Source organism: Anomalospiza imberbis, chromosome 1, assembly GCF_031753505.1.
Source record: "Anomalospiza imberbis isolate Cuckoo-Finch-1a 21T00152 chromosome 1, ASM3175350v1, whole genome shotgun sequence".
In the NCBI taxonomy this organism is placed as follows: Eukaryota; Metazoa; Chordata; class Aves; order Passeriformes; family Viduidae; genus Anomalospiza; species Anomalospiza imberbis.
In genome coordinates this window covers 123,375,369-123,390,660 of record NC_089681.1, presented here as the reverse complement: position 1 = coordinate 123,390,660, position 15,292 = coordinate 123,375,369, and the positions used below count along the sequence as shown (strand labels likewise).

General features: G+C 38.2%; 1 protein-coding gene and 1 long non-coding RNA gene across 3 annotated transcripts in view; both read right to left on the bottom strand.

The window, feature by feature from the left end:
• The window catches only part of AGMO (alkylglycerol monooxygenase), a 190,225-nt gene extending 185,880 nt beyond the window's left edge, over positions 1-4,345 (bottom strand). Inside the window, exon 1 of one of the 2 annotated variants that reach the window (XM_068209875.1) lies at positions 4,159-4,345. In XM_068209875.1, the coding sequence (XP_068065976.1) occupies positions 4,159-4,287 (129 nt within the window). In that variant the 5' untranslated portion in view covers positions 4,288-4,345. The remainder of the gene's footprint in view (positions 1-4,158) is intronic. The other variant, XM_068209866.1, reaches the window with a different exon arrangement.
• A 2,000-nt stretch (positions 4,346-6,345) lies between these two features.
• Positions 6,346-9,481, bottom strand: LOC137483425 (uncharacterized). The gene is made up of 3 exons (XR_011004473.1): positions 9,342-9,481; positions 8,916-9,091; positions 6,346-6,503 (listed from the first exon to the last, which is right to left on the bottom strand). It is a non-coding gene; the product is annotated as an uncharacterized lncRNA (long non-coding RNA).
• Positions 9,482-15,292: the final 5,811 nt, after the last annotated feature.

Genomic DNA, 15,292 nt, shown 5'->3' with positions numbered 1-15,292 from the left:
TCTGAAACAGCTGAAATACTTGACTTTATATTAATGTACACTATTATAATTTCTGTCTTCTTGATTTCATTAAACATTTTCCTCCCACTGTGAAGCTGTGAAGCAGCCAAGCAGTTGGCGCCACTTTTTGACTCACAAAAGGGGAGTGCCATAGCAAGGAGGATAAAGAAACATTTAGACACCCTTAACCTCCTGCTCATCAAGGAGATTATAAAAGATTGATGGCATACCCCTTACTATCTAAGAAATTACTACATCTCTCTCACATACCTTTATTAAGCTTGGTCCAAAGTAGATCAATGGTATGAACTGCATCTAGGCTAGGATGTATATTTATGACATAACTATGACAGCTACTGTCATGGAGAATGAAAAGGCATTCCCTGACCCAAACTGCCCACAGCGTAAGGATCAGATGTAACGCAACAGAAGAAGAATGCAAATAATTCAGGAAAAAAGGAGACAGTAAGAGAGAAAATAGTCTCACTAGCCTAACCACTACTTCTCTTTTTTCCTGTTTTTTCTTTCTTTTTTTTTAAGTTAAAAGGACAATGAAGACATTTAAGGAACTCATTGAAGATGGCTATCTCTACAACTGTTTTCAAGGGTTGTCTCTACAAACAAAATGGCACAAAGTTAAGAAATAGCCACTGTTGACATCACAGGTCAGTGACATAAGATAGATCCTTTTGATATTTTCTGGTCCATAAATGTTTTACTCTCGGTTTCCAGGTTTTTTCTCTTCTCCCAACAGCAGAAATACTCAATGGAGATTTGCATTAGCTTGTGGTTAAGCTGAATAACTGATTGATAATATGAAAGCCTTACTCTGAGTACTGTGTAAGAGGGTTCCATTTTAAGTCACCAACTCTACAGAATGCAAAGGACCATTTAAAATCAGTTTCCACGTTATACTGTTGCAAAGAATAATATTCTAGGTTGAAATTCAGCATATACTCATAGTTTTACTGCAATTCTTGAAACAATTTCTGTTTCCTTGAAGTCCCAGACCTTTATAACATAAGAATCCCAACTTTCAAGAAAAACTAAATATGAAGGTTCTGTGCCTCATTATTTAGAAGCAAACCCTGAAATGTGAATTGAGTTTAAATGTGAACTTATTCTTTAGGCTCTCAAGAGAGTAAATTGAAAAGGAAAACAGTGATTATTAAAGTTTTCATTTTGGAGTTCTCAGCAGAAGGACTGTCTCTTCAGAAGTCTAACTCATGGAAGTCTTTACAGAGCAGAAGTGATAATTTCAGACCACAGCAAGGTACAAAGCAAATTTATGGTTCATGAAAACTATGTTTGGCAAACAAGAATCACTTCACCTGCCCATCTGTAGATTGTGAGAGAATTCAAAAAAAACCAAAAAATCCCCAACCAAAACCAACCAACAGAACATGCAGAGCCTAATCTTGCACCCACAGAAAAGAGGATGCTCTTAAAATGAATGGGCAAGCATCAGGAGGTCCTGCCCAGGAGAAAGAAAATTGACATACTTCCCAGAAATACAGAAAAATTAAGGGATTTGAACTCTACACGACAAAAAGTCTTATAAAAATAAATTCTATTATGATTATCCAAGATTCACACCCCTTTTCCCAGAATTCTGGACATTTGCTGAAAGGGTGACTTTTCCCTGGGTGTTGCTGCAGAGCTTTGCTGCTTGTCACTGGTAGCAGCTGATCAGCTTATGTTTTAAACATGACTTGAGGCCTCTGCATACATCTCTGCCAACATACAGAGCAACAGTGCAAGGACCATTGCTTCTGAAAATGGAAGCAATGTAATCAGGGACAAAAGCACACTGCACAAGTTAAGCTAACTATTCTGCTCTCAGAACCAGAGCTGCTTCACCCCCTGCTGTCATTTCCTACCCAGATGTAAAGCACAGGTGACTCTAACTCAAAGGGGCCACTCCTGTGAAGTGCCTGTATTTCGTAAGCCAACTAGCTCAATTTTGCAGATTGCTAAACCCACGAATATTTGGGTGGATTTGGAGGTTCTGCTACCTGCCATGTTGGAAGGTGCCTATCCCCACAGCTGTAGTCATGTCATCTAATGTCCTAGAAATACTTTCATCCATCTGACACCCAAGAGATCATAGATCTGAGATGCAAATTCCACTAGTGTCTCAGTATAAAAAAAAAAAACAAACCAAAAAAAAAAACACCCACACCATTTAGAAACACTAATGTAATCAGTAGTTTGTTTCACACACACATCAACATTATTGTCTTTTTAGAGTGAATTATTTGAGCTGAGGCCTTCATTTGTTACCAGCTCTACACTAGATTTTTTTTTGTTCGGTGTTGAATTGATTTCAGATATCCACTTCTGTGTCTGCACTAACTAAAGGAGTTAGCACTCCCAAGACCTCCTTGAAAGGCTCATCAGGTCACTATTAAATCTATTGCTGATGAAGCCAATGGATATATTGCTCGTGTAATTGCTCCCTAAACAGTCAAGAATAGCAGCTGGGGAGGGACTGTAGATAGCTGTCATCTGCCCATAAACAAGGCCAGAAGAGGATGGATGAACTCTGCCTAAGCTCAGACCAAAGCCAAAGAGTTAAAACAGTTATGCCACAAAAATATTTTTATATGCTCACCGAGACAAGCATCAAAAGATCTGTTCTAGCAACAAATGCATTGTCAGGAGAGAAATCTAGCACAGAATTCAAGAAAAGTACAACAGTAATGGGAAACCTTTTTTAATGCTGGTGTTTTTTGGTGGGTTTTTTTTTTTTTTGGTGAGAAATATTCCTTTACAAGCTTATCACAACACTGCTCCACAACAGCAGAAGCCTGCAGGCGCTTTCATAATTCAAAGTATTAAGAATCCTTTCACAGACTTACAACTATGTGTCTAGTAAAAGAAAGTCCAGCTTTGGATAATGTCTGACCTGAATATTGCACATGGGAGAAGAAAGCCCAAGGATGTTAAGATATGTTGCAGACAAGAAAGTGAATAATATTCCATTGGAAATGTGGGAATAGTAAAAGGGACTGAAACAGTGGAGAGAGCTGGAGGAAGAGATCAGCTGACTAGGCAAAACCATCGATCTTCCTTTATCATGGCGCTATAGCTTAGTTGCAAAACACCTCTGAGGACAGCAGTCCATTGACCAGACACTGCACACACAGGCTGGGCTTGCAGCAGCTTTCTGCTTGCCTTACAGAAAAGGGTTTACCTTTGCTGATAACATCCCTCAGTGAGGGACTGCTGCATACTACAACTCCCAGAAAGCTGCTGACAGTGCTGTACTGCTCCAGACAGCCCACGACACCCCCACTGCAGTCTGCCAGCAGCTGCTGCACAGCAGTCCAAGGCATACCTGGCAGAGGAGCTAGTCAGAACTATCAAAACCCATGTAAAAAGTGCAGCTCTTTATTGAAGCTGGGCTGAATTTACTTTGATAAGGACAAAATAGTGTTTATGTGCTGTCTCTGTGAACAGCTGACATCGATCTGGGTTCAGAAGGAGCTGACAATCAAGATACAGCAATAGGTAGGACAGAAGGGAGCAAAGGTATCTTCTTGGAAGTGAATAAACTGGCAGGGCGGGACGCGAGGATATGCTGCTGCCTGCTGACAAGGGAGTTCTCACCCACGACCTCTGTACTCTTGCCTTGGATATTTAGGACACAGCACTGTCCCAACACAAATATTTGTCCTAAATTCTCTTAAACAATCTTTATTTTTTATTTTAATTAGAAACCTTTTATTTTTCTGTCTTTGACTGAGCTTGACTTAAGGGCAAGAGAGACCTGACTTTTTGCTTGCTTTAAGAACCGTGACAGCCAAACACAGTATCGTACTTGTTTCCCCCGTTCACCTTGCTGTCACGGTTCATCTTATCCGTGCTGCTGGATACAGTGTCAGCGCCAAGCCTCAGATATCTGGCTGCTTCTCTGAAACCTCCAGCTCTTGGTACAGGAGAAATCATCATTTAAAGACTTGAAAACAGAGGGCACAGTTGCACTGGCAGCTCCCAGGCAGAAAGCCCATGAGAGAAAGACGGTTTTATCTTAACTTAGGTGCCCTTTCGCGGACATGGGTTCTGTGAGCCGCCCGTGGCTTTTGAAAACAGGCGCAGGTGGGCGAAGGGAAGAGCGAGGGATGCAGCCAGAGTGGGAAAGGAGGGGACTCTCACCTTCTCTACGTAGTCGGGCACCTCCTCCACCGTGCGGAAGGAGCTCTCTCCGGGCGCCAGCGCGTAGAAGAGAGCGCGGAGCTGCTGGCCCGGCGCGGTGTCCCGCGGGCCGCCCGCCGCAGCGCCCATGGCCAGGCCGCGCTGCGCCCGCTCCGCTCCGCTCCCCGGCCCTGCGCGCACCGCCCGCCCCCCGCGCCGCCCCGCCGCGGCCTCGCCTCGTTACCCCAGGGGCCCGAGGGCTTAAGGGCTTCCTTGGAGAAAGCTTCCCATTTCGGGTTCCCCGGCATCGTGTTGTTTTGGAGGTTTGCTTGTGTTTGGGGGCTCTTTTTTTTTGTATGTGTCATCACTGCCTGGCCCACTTCTGGAAGCTGGGAGAAAGCTCTCGCACACCCCAACTCCCTTCTTACCCTCAAAAATCTCAGAACCTCAAAAATCTGCAGAGCTCAAGTCACCCTTTCTCACTTTCACACAGATTTCCACATAAAAATAGAAATTATTGCTCAGGTTTGGAGTTCCATAAAAATAAAATGTTGAGGGTTTTGAGAAACAAGCCAAGGTGTGCCCGTTGGCTCCTGTTCAGCTGGATGGGTTAGCCCAGCATTCTCCCCATTAAAAGCTTTTCTTTTTTTTAGTAGGGCTTATCATGGCTCCGTTTTGTATAGCTTTAATTAACATCACTGCATTGAAGGTAGCCTCTGGAAGCCATCTCTTATGCTTTCAATTATGAAGGAATGAAAACTAGGGAAATAGCAACAGTGAAAAGAGATATATGCCAGTCCTTGTAGAAAATTACTTTTAGAAATGCAAGGGCAGGCCTTGTGCATTCAAGACCTTCGGTCTGAAGCTCAGGAGCATGTCAAATGTCAATCATGCTTGATATTTGGTGTTAGTACAAATAAGATTGCTGATTAAATAGATTAGCCAAAAATAACACAATATCTCAGTATCTTCATCTCAAATGTGCAGTTCCACTTACAGTCTTTGCAGAAGAAATGGACTGCAAATCCTGCTGTAAAAGACTTTATCACAATTTAAATTCTGACAGTCATTAAAAAAAATGTACTTTGCATCAGCCCTTAGTTTTGGAAAGGAGCTAGGCTGGGTAATTTCAGCTGAAGTTTCTGTTTAGGAAAAGTTCTATGCAAAGAAATTGACATTTAAAAAACTGAAGTATTACACATATGTGATGTTTGTATTAAATAAGTTGCATTTAAACAACAGCATGGAAGGTCAACTTAAACAATATTTTGCAGTTTGAATAATGCTAATGGTGAGAATGGCTGTCAGGAAATTACTGGAAATACCAATAAAACATTCTACTTTTAGCTGAACAAAGTAAGTATTGTAAAAGGGCATTGATGATGAAATAAGAGTTGGACACTCTCTTAATATGTATAGTTTATACTAATACTATAAGTAAAAAAATTGTTAAATTTATTTAAATGCTTTAAAATTGCATCCTAGTGTTCTCAACTTCATTGGTGAATTATGATAATCTGAAATTATTATAAAAAAATCTAGTTGTTTACTTCTAAAATCTGAGTTGATTTAAATAAAAATTCCAGATTTACTCAAAACCACACGAATCAACAGCATTCTGACTAGATCTCCATGGCAGGCAATGACAGAAAACATTTGCTTGTTCATTTAGGTTAGCCTCAGTATTTCTGAGTAATTACTGAGTATTTCTCAGTATTACTCTCACATTCAAGCTCCTTTAACTCAGCCTCACCTCAGCCATACCATCTGACCCAGAATCCTTCCTTGGTCTTGTGCTGGTGTTTGTTCTTGCTCCATCATCAGCTTTCAGAGGTAAAATGGCCTACACTTAATCCCACAAAAATTGTTATCAGTGAACTGGGGACCATTCTGGGGTGAGAATGATTAGCTGGGCAAGGGAGCCCATGGCCACGCAAGGTGAGATACATTTTAAGTATCATAGAACGACTACATCATATCACACTATTCTGGGAAAGAAGACAGTCCATCAATTTTTTAGGACTTTTCTACTTTCTTAGATTATTTTGGACCTCCATGTCATTGTAAATTGTCACCCCATTATGACTGTACTAAAGCTCTTTCTTTCAAACGGGAAGGATGGAAATTGGACTTGATCATGATTCACAGGGGAAAATAATGGGTTGTGTTTTCCAGCATTCATGTCCAAGAAGAAATAGGAGATAGCACTAGAATACCTGCATTTCTGGTGAGGGAAACAGTTTGAAATCTTATCTGGAGCATTTATGAGTGTTTCACAAGCTTCGGTGGTCTGGCTCTGCCAATATAGCTGCTGTTGTCAACTTGTGCCTTGAAACTTAGCATGCAGTTTTCAGTGCTCCTTCTTTCTGTTGTTAAGAAAGTAATGGAAAATAAAGGAATGTTGCTTCATTGGAAGCCTCTCCCACACAATGCTCCCTCTATTCAGTCACCTTGCAGAATTTTTTGTGAGAGCTGATTTTTTTTATTACTTTATTTTCTGCAAAGACTTAAATAATCTACTTTTTTCCTCTTTACAATAAAACCAACAAACAGAAAAGTTAATATTTCCCTTCCTAAACTTCCATTAAAAACGCAGGAGGATGTTCTGTATGGAGACTGGAATCCTGATGTTGACTAGTAGATAGTTCCAGTAACTAAGGCAACAAAGGCCCCTGTTCTACTTAGAGGAAATTGGGGAACTGGCCTAACATGATCTGTAGGTGGATCATATTTTGTTTTCTCTAAAGAACTTCATCCCACCCACTTCTTGAACAGAGAACGCCCAGAGTCTTCCTGTTTAGGTCTCTCTAAGAAGTAAAACAGCACTAAATAATAAAGTCATAAAGGGAATTAGGGCAGGTTGAAATTGGGATGGGCCCATATCGTCTGCCTTGGCAGTCATTCACAGTAAACTAAATCATATCCAGAACCTAGCTGGGCTTAATATGCTCTGTTTGTGTAGTAGTATCTGTGAATAGAAGAACTTTAAAGGAGTACACTTTAAATGAGTACACAAGTAGATGTCATAATTTTTTGTATCACCACTCCAAATACACAGCACCTACATTCATGCTTTGCAGTCGATGTCATCACAGGATCACTAAAAGTATGTGTTATTATAAAACTGGTATTATAAAGTATTTTCAGTGTTGTCTTTGCCATTGATAAACCCTACATCACATTAAAAAAACCCCTACCACTAAAAAAAGTCAAATATTTATTTGTTTCTATTATAAGTTATATATATATATATATATATATAAATACATAAGTCTTAATAAGAACTAATGACTCCAGAAACCTGAAGATAAGGATGTTCTTGCATATTAATCAATGTTATTCCCTGCACTTCGTAACTTACTGCTAACTTTCCATTTCGTCTACACAAAACTGGTAGCCATAGAGCAGGGAGCAGTTATCAGGATACTCAAGCAGGTTAAAGAATAAGGCAGACACTATTTTGGGGTATTTTTGTAATATTTTCCATCATTGTATGCACTTGAAATAATTTAACCTTTTGTTCTAACTGAGGAAAAATGTCTTTTGGGGTTTTTTTGTGTAAGAGGGAATGGAACGGGAGTTACTGGAAAAATAAATTCCATCTTCAAGGCACACTTATCAAGTAAGTAACTTTAGAAGAACAGCCTGCCCACCTGCTGTGAATGTTTCCAAATTTTATCTGGCATGCTCTGCTGTGCAATTTCTTGCACTTTTATTTCAGTTTAATTTTTTAGGAACACCAGGGTTCGGGCTGCTGTGTGCTGCAAACTACATGTTAAGTCAGCATTATGTAGCTTACAGGATAGCTATCTTAGACATCAAGATCATTTTGTTAGACATGTTATAACCTATTTAATAGCTCTTTGTGTCATGTGGCCAGTCATTGTTACTATTTGTTACCACCAGAACAGTCTCATGTTTTTGAGTTAGGAACTGATAAATATCAACACTAGGTAGATCCCAAATTATAAGACCTCTCATGACACAAGAAGTACACATGAGATTATAGCACATGCTACCACTTTACTACCTGTGCACAAGCAGGAATCATTTGAATAATTTCTAAGAGGAAGCATAGAAAGTACAACTTTTCAAGTATGGCTAACCAAAATGCTGATTTGCTTTGTTTTTATAAAGAACAGTCATGGAGAATTATAAAGAGTATGCCCATATACATGAACTTCACAGAAAGACTGTTGTCTGTTAACACTGGACATTTTTTAAAGATCTACTCTAGTATCAGCAACAGATGTACTTTATAAAAGTCTTTGGGCAATATTTTAAAGCTTGAGATCTTCAAGAATCATCTGGCTTTAAATCAGCAGTTTTTCTTTATTATAAGGAACAGAGAATATTTTTTCTTTCATAGGAAAACCACATAGACTTTACTTCTTTCTCGCCTGCAAATCCCTAGTCCTTGAGAAACAGATTGTTTTCTGTGGATGACTTCTTTAAATAAATTACAGTGATTTATGAATGCTGAGTGCATTTAATGTGTATGAATAAAATAAAAAGACTACAAAACTTAGCTACCAAAGGCAGTGGAACACTTATGGAAAGGTGGAAATCCCCTTTACTTCCAAGGAATAATTTGACAGGGCCTCTGGCAGGCAGCAAGCCTCCTGTGCCAGTAGGTCTGTACAGAAATGGACATTGCCAGCTCCCCACCCCCTCAGCGAGTCCACAGCCACTGCCCTCTACCATTCCAGAGCAAAAGCTCACTTCTGGCCCAGCTGCCTCTGAGCCCCTGTTTCACAGACTCTGTTCTCCCTCCTCACCTTTAAGTCAGTGCATCAATACCACAAATTCAGGTCTGAGGGCAAAGAAAGTGCCTTTCTCCTGCTGCCCAGAGTCATAAGCTGACAGCCTTCTCCACTCAGAAGGTCACCACCCACCACTCATCCACAAGTAGCCTCTTTCTCCCCTTTATTTGTTTCATGCTGCTCCAGGGGCACTGTGAAAGTATTGCCCATCATCTTCTTGCCATCCTTGAAGCCACATGGTCACACACATCCTCCTACTACTCCTTTGACCCAGTGTCTAAAGCCCTCCTCCCACTGTGAGACCACCCCAGAAAGAAGTACCAGGTGCTCCCTGCCGCCTAAACCTGAATAAGGACATGCTTCACTGTTCCAGTTCTTTTGATACTTTATATGTCACATTTTGAGAACTAAACCTTGCAATGTTGTACAATTGCTTCCTACCTGAAGACATTTACAGCACACTCTCCACAGCTTAGCTGGCTCTTTAATTGCCCAAATACCTGCTAACTAAATATCTGTTCTTTGCTGACTAAGTCCTGCTGACCTAAATACATTCTTTCTTAATCAGCCATTAGATAAAGACAGAAGCTGGAGGTCCTTTTTAATTAACAGGATTCCTGTCAGAAAGTAGCTGGCTGAAGCTGTGGCTCCAGAAGGTCCTGGAAGCTTACAGAATAACTAAATGCTGACATGTGAACTGAAGAAAAAGTAAAACAAGAGCATTAATAATTACACCAAAATCTGCAAATAACTGCTAGTGGAAAAAGAAGGAAGGTAAAAAAAAACTTAAAGTAAAGCAAGTAAGTGAAAATTCATTAACACCCCAAAGTTTTTTGGCTATTTGAAATCTAGACCAGTAATCTAGTTAGAGGTCCCAGTACAAGGTAGCATATGATGACTTAATTAAGGACTACTGTAATATACAAGTGCTGTAAATGGATGTTAAAATTAAAGATAAATGTATTCAGTCTTTGAGTGAATTTCATTTTGCAAGCCTGAAGTTCATTCATGCTGCACACTTTAATTTACAAAAAGCAATAATAACCATATAAGTTATTTATAAAAACAAATTATTGAAATTTGTATGATCTCAAATTACATGTAATATATATGTCACATTTTACCATAGCAAAAGCTTTTTTCTTGCTTTTTTTTTTGTCCTCTTTTTTATATGATGACTGTAAGTGAAAAGTAATATGAAATTTCATTTAGGGATGCACATCATTTTGAGAGAAAAAAAAGACTATCAACTACAAAATTCACTTAGGAAATGCCTAATTTTTCCTCCTTCATTCTAGGTTCCCATATATTCATGAATGTTTCTAATCTCTTTTTATGTGTGGGGAATCAAATAGGCTTCAAATTCATATGTCATAAGTATGGAATGTATTCCCTGATATTTAATTGTGGGGAATCCTTCCTGTGTTGCAGAGTAACTTATACAGCAGCTGTGATCAAGATGTTTGTATGGTTTTCCTTGCTGTGTTGTTTACCTGTTCTGAAACACTGCCAAAGCCCAATCAGAACGGTAAGATTTGTATGCGTAGTGTTTTGGGGAATGCTTAGGGGTTTGTGGGTGTTTTTTGTGGCAGTTTGTCACGATACTGGAAGACAAAATAGTGGAAAATTAGAAAAATTTCTTCAGGAGTCCAGGTGCAGTTATCAAGGTCAGTTCTATTTACTTAGAGTAGGTTTGCAATGAATCAATTACAGAATTTTGACATGAATCGGCTCTCTGGATTTTAAGGCATTCATGAGGTGCTTGGGGAATATGTTCATAGTTAAAAGACTACAAAATCTACCATAATCTGAATAGTTGAATCAATTAATAAGATGTTTTAAGTAAATTATATTTAAAATACATTTTTCAATTTAAAAATAGTACATTTCAGTTTTTAAAAATGTACATTAACCTCTCAACCTGTGAATGTGTGAAGATTTTAGGCCATGGTTCTCAGTCAGTAAAACTGCTGCTGACATTATATTTAGCTACTTTTGTAACCTCCTTAGTCCTTTCATTTGGGCCATGGATAGGTATGTCTTTGAATTTGGCATGCAGTGAGAGGAAGAAATGGGAAGCAGGAAACTGAAAATAAACATAGGCTTACCTCTATCAACGCTTCAGAATTCAGAGGAGAAAGTTAATATTAACATCAGGTGCATTTTGAAAGTTCCATTGAATATGGGTGTGCCTTTTGAGTCCAGGTGTCATTACAAAGCTAAAGGAATTTAAAACATGTAAATCTACATTTCAAATTTAGTTCATGATACATTTTTGCTTTTATAATTTTTCAGCTTTTTTAACTGAACAAACCCCAAATTTTGCTCCAAAGTAGGGAGAAAATTAAACTGCCAGTGTAAAGGCTTCTTAAAGGAATCTTTTCATTTTTTCCATGTTTTTTTTTTTTCACAGGCATCTCATTTTACTGACACTGTCAGATTAATAATGTCTTTGACCTTATGCCAACTGGCATTTCAGAAGCTGAGAGTTTTCGTTTTATTTTTTCAAAATATAAGGGCAGTGATCTTTACAATATTTTTCTTGGCTATTTTGGGCAACTGAAATTCTCTGAATTGCTTCATTTCTCATGTAAGTACTTAATCAGAGTTTGTTTTTCTGAATCATACCTATGCAGAATGCCTAAGCCACTGCAATAGTGTGGAGACAGAGCAAAAGCTTATCAATTTCCTAATTGGAACAAAAAATTAAATATACAGGTAGCATTCTAGCAAAGTGCAGTTGCAGGTAGATATATCATCATTCATGTTCATTTCTTCCATTGCCATTCTTGGAATTGTTCCACAGCTGTGAAGTTTCTCCTTAGAAAGAGCTGCACAGTAGTGATAGGCAAAAGCACAGATAAGAGGTGCCTGTGGTTTGCTTAAAGCTGCATATACCTTTCAACATGATTCCTTAGATGCCAATTTAAATATCACTATGATAATATAATCTTTTGCTGGCAAAATTTCTAATAAAATGATATCTGCCTTTGTCCTCAGAGTTTTATCAGACTCATCAAAGTTGATTCCTTAAAAAGCGTTCAGTGAAGAAGCCTTTTTTAAAACTATTGTGATTTTGTTATTGTGAGGCAGTAGAAGATGTTTGCACATATTTGCAAATATGTTAGGAGATTACAGTCTCCTTCCAAATTCAAAAGAAATCTTCATATTGAACTGTGAAATGCTCTATTCTCAAAATCATTTAAAATGCTGTTGTAGGATGGGTTTGATCACAAACTTATGGCTTCATCCTCATTTAATCTATACTGTGAGCAGGTATGGGATGGGATTTAGCCATTAACGCACTACAGCCCAGAAACAATTTCAGTGGAAATTTCACCTTTTGTTTTCTTTTTTTTTTTTTAATTGGAATGTATTTATCCAAGCCTCTATTCTGCAATGAAGAATGCTAATGAAGAATCCACTCTACAAAGTAATACTGGGATTTTGATAGGTATTCAACCTGGGCCAAAAAAATGGGTTTAGGGCTTTGTGGTTTTGTTGTGTAATGAAATTGCAATGGTATATTTCATAAATGTATTCATACGAAGTCTGCTTTTAATTTCATGAGAGCCTAACTCCAGCTTCATCAGGCTTATCTTCGTGCCATTGCTGGATCTTTAATTCTTCTTTTGTTAGTCTCTTAAGAGTCTGTATAACTTTTAACAGGAATCTGGCTGAGCCAAAAAGGAAATCATCTCAATAATGCTGCATGCCAGTGCTTTGTGTACATCTCATTATCACAATATGCTAAGGCTGTTAGAGGCTAAGCTTGATATTGAAAACACGAGAGGAAGTCCTTATGGAAATAAAACTGTTCTTCATAGTAGAAGACCAGTAGTTCAAAATCATCCAGATGTCTCAGGATTGATCAAAAATGTAACAGCACTACTTTCTCAGTTACTTACAGGACTGCTCTTTATCTCAGCATCGTATCAGTCTATTGTAAATGTTTTGGCAAGGGTCTGCTTAAGGCAGGAGAGAAAGTGGATTACTTTCATCACTGATAAAGCAAACAATGCAAAGTCTTACTGTCAAAAGGAGTAAATGTGCTTGTGCTTTCCTCATCCTCAGTTTTCAAACCTCTAACAATGTCAGTCATTCTGAACACCAAGATTACAAATAGTAAAAGGATTGTTTATTCAAAAAATCTTCTGGAAACGGCATAGAAAATATGAAGTCTTGCATTTATACTAGTAATCCCTCACCTCCTAACAACACTCATCTGTGAGGGAGAGAGAAATGTTGTAACATCTGGCTCAGTGTGGTGAGTTTTCATCTTCAATTGGGAGGGCTGATGTCATGTAAGGAACAGAGCAGCACACTAACTCCTGCAAATGAGAGGCAGCAGCAGTGCTTATCCTGGGAGCTGGGGCTCATGGATCAGCTGAATGGCTGCCTGCAGCCCTCATGTGTTGATTCTGGCCCATTAACTGTCCTATTAATCTTCAAAAAACGTTAAGGCATGAGTGGTTTGGAGAGTGAATGTAGGTGAGAATTTGCAGGTGTCATTCACACAGAACAGCCATCTTCCACACTCTTTTCATCAAACAGCTTTCCCAGTCTTCCAAAGCACAGAAGGAAATTCTTTCCTCCACCTTTTACCCTGTCTGAAATTTCTGAGAACATCAGGATTTTTAACATTTTGCATCATGGCAATGCAAGCATAAAGGACCAGTAAGTATCAGAAGGACATTTATTTCAAATGTATACACTTCATTCAACCCACATCCTTTACCTTTCAGTTTTTGAGTGTCACCACAATATGTACTGCTGCATGAGTCATCTCAATGTTGAATCAACCAACATTTCAATTCTCTCTTATATTCCATTCTATTCTTTTGGGAAAGAACAGTACAGAAGAAGAGAGCAATTTTAGGCAATTTAAAGTTTATGCTATGCTTGACACCTGACTTCACTTTGGTAACACCTGCCTGAAGAATAATTAGCAGGCCACTTTTAAAGAAAGAACTTCCATACACCACAGATGGCATTTTTCATACCAGACAGGCAACGATGTATGTTGGAAGTGAGCCAAACTGTCTGCAAAAACTGTGAGAAATTCAAGACAGACATCAGAATGGAAGGAAAGTTTTACTTTCCTCACCACCCCTACCCCCCACACCATTTGGGAACATCTGTTCAAACTTACCTTTTTGTATAATGCACTTTATTTTTCTTATCTACTAATACCACAAATTGCAGAATGAAAGCAGCATAGCAAGATTCTTTCATCTTGCTTATGAAACCTACAATTTAATAACTTAATGTGATGATTTGCCAGCTATACAAATCCTGCATTATGCCTTCTGTTAGAACCAAAACCAGAATTTTCATAACCCCATAATATGGGGTTCTCAACTCACATTTCAATAAAGTGGTCCTAATTTTCACTGTGTACTCAAAACTTTGTTGAAATCAGGATACTGTGTGTCATAATGGAGGCACAAAGTCAGCAGTCACTTTGGAAATTATTGGCTAATGTCTTAATCCTGGACTGTTCACTGATTTGTATGAACTTTTGTGTGTACTTTGGGCTAAGTCCAAATCCTTGTGAAATCAATCGTAATCATTCCATTGCCATCTATAGGCTTTAGATGAGGTCCTTTGCAGCTTAAGAAGAACCTTCACTTCTTTCTTGCAAAAATATTCCATATAAAACGAATCCTGAGATCTCATCATAATAGTGTCATCAGAATCAAATGTCTTACACAAATATGCTAAAATTAGAAAAGTGACAGCTCTATATTGTACTTAGTATCACTTATGGAAGAAAAGTTGTATATTTTATTTCCACAGTTCCAGTGAATAGGTATCTACACAAGAATTGTAGAAATATGTATACAAAATTATTTACAATGTGTTGTAATCCTAAATGTTGGGGCTTTTTTTCTCCCCTGGTAGGTTTTACTCCTTTCAATGCATTTCTGTGGTGATTTTATAAAATTTTTCTAAGCACACTTTTCAAGATACATTTTAAATTTGGGCAAATGCCCATTTCAGTATTTTCTCAGCTGTGCATGTGACTTTTTTGGCAAATAATGTGGTAAGCATTCAGAATAGACATATTTCTAAAAATCCTGAAGTCCATATGCAACCATAACTTACATATACAGTGTCTATATGTTCATGGTGACACTAGGGATGAGAATCTGTCCCTAAATACTAAACTATTCCTACAGGTATCTGCCACATTAATTGCTTCATATTGTTTTGGAGCATGCTTTTATAATACAGGTTTTATTATATTATCCTGTGGTTATGAGACAATAAAGTTTCTACATAAATCAATTATTGTGATATTTACTTAAAGGATGAGTGAATCTCATGACTTTGTTGGTCACCAATGTAAATAACATTTCACAAAATTTCTCTTAATGGATACTAAATTT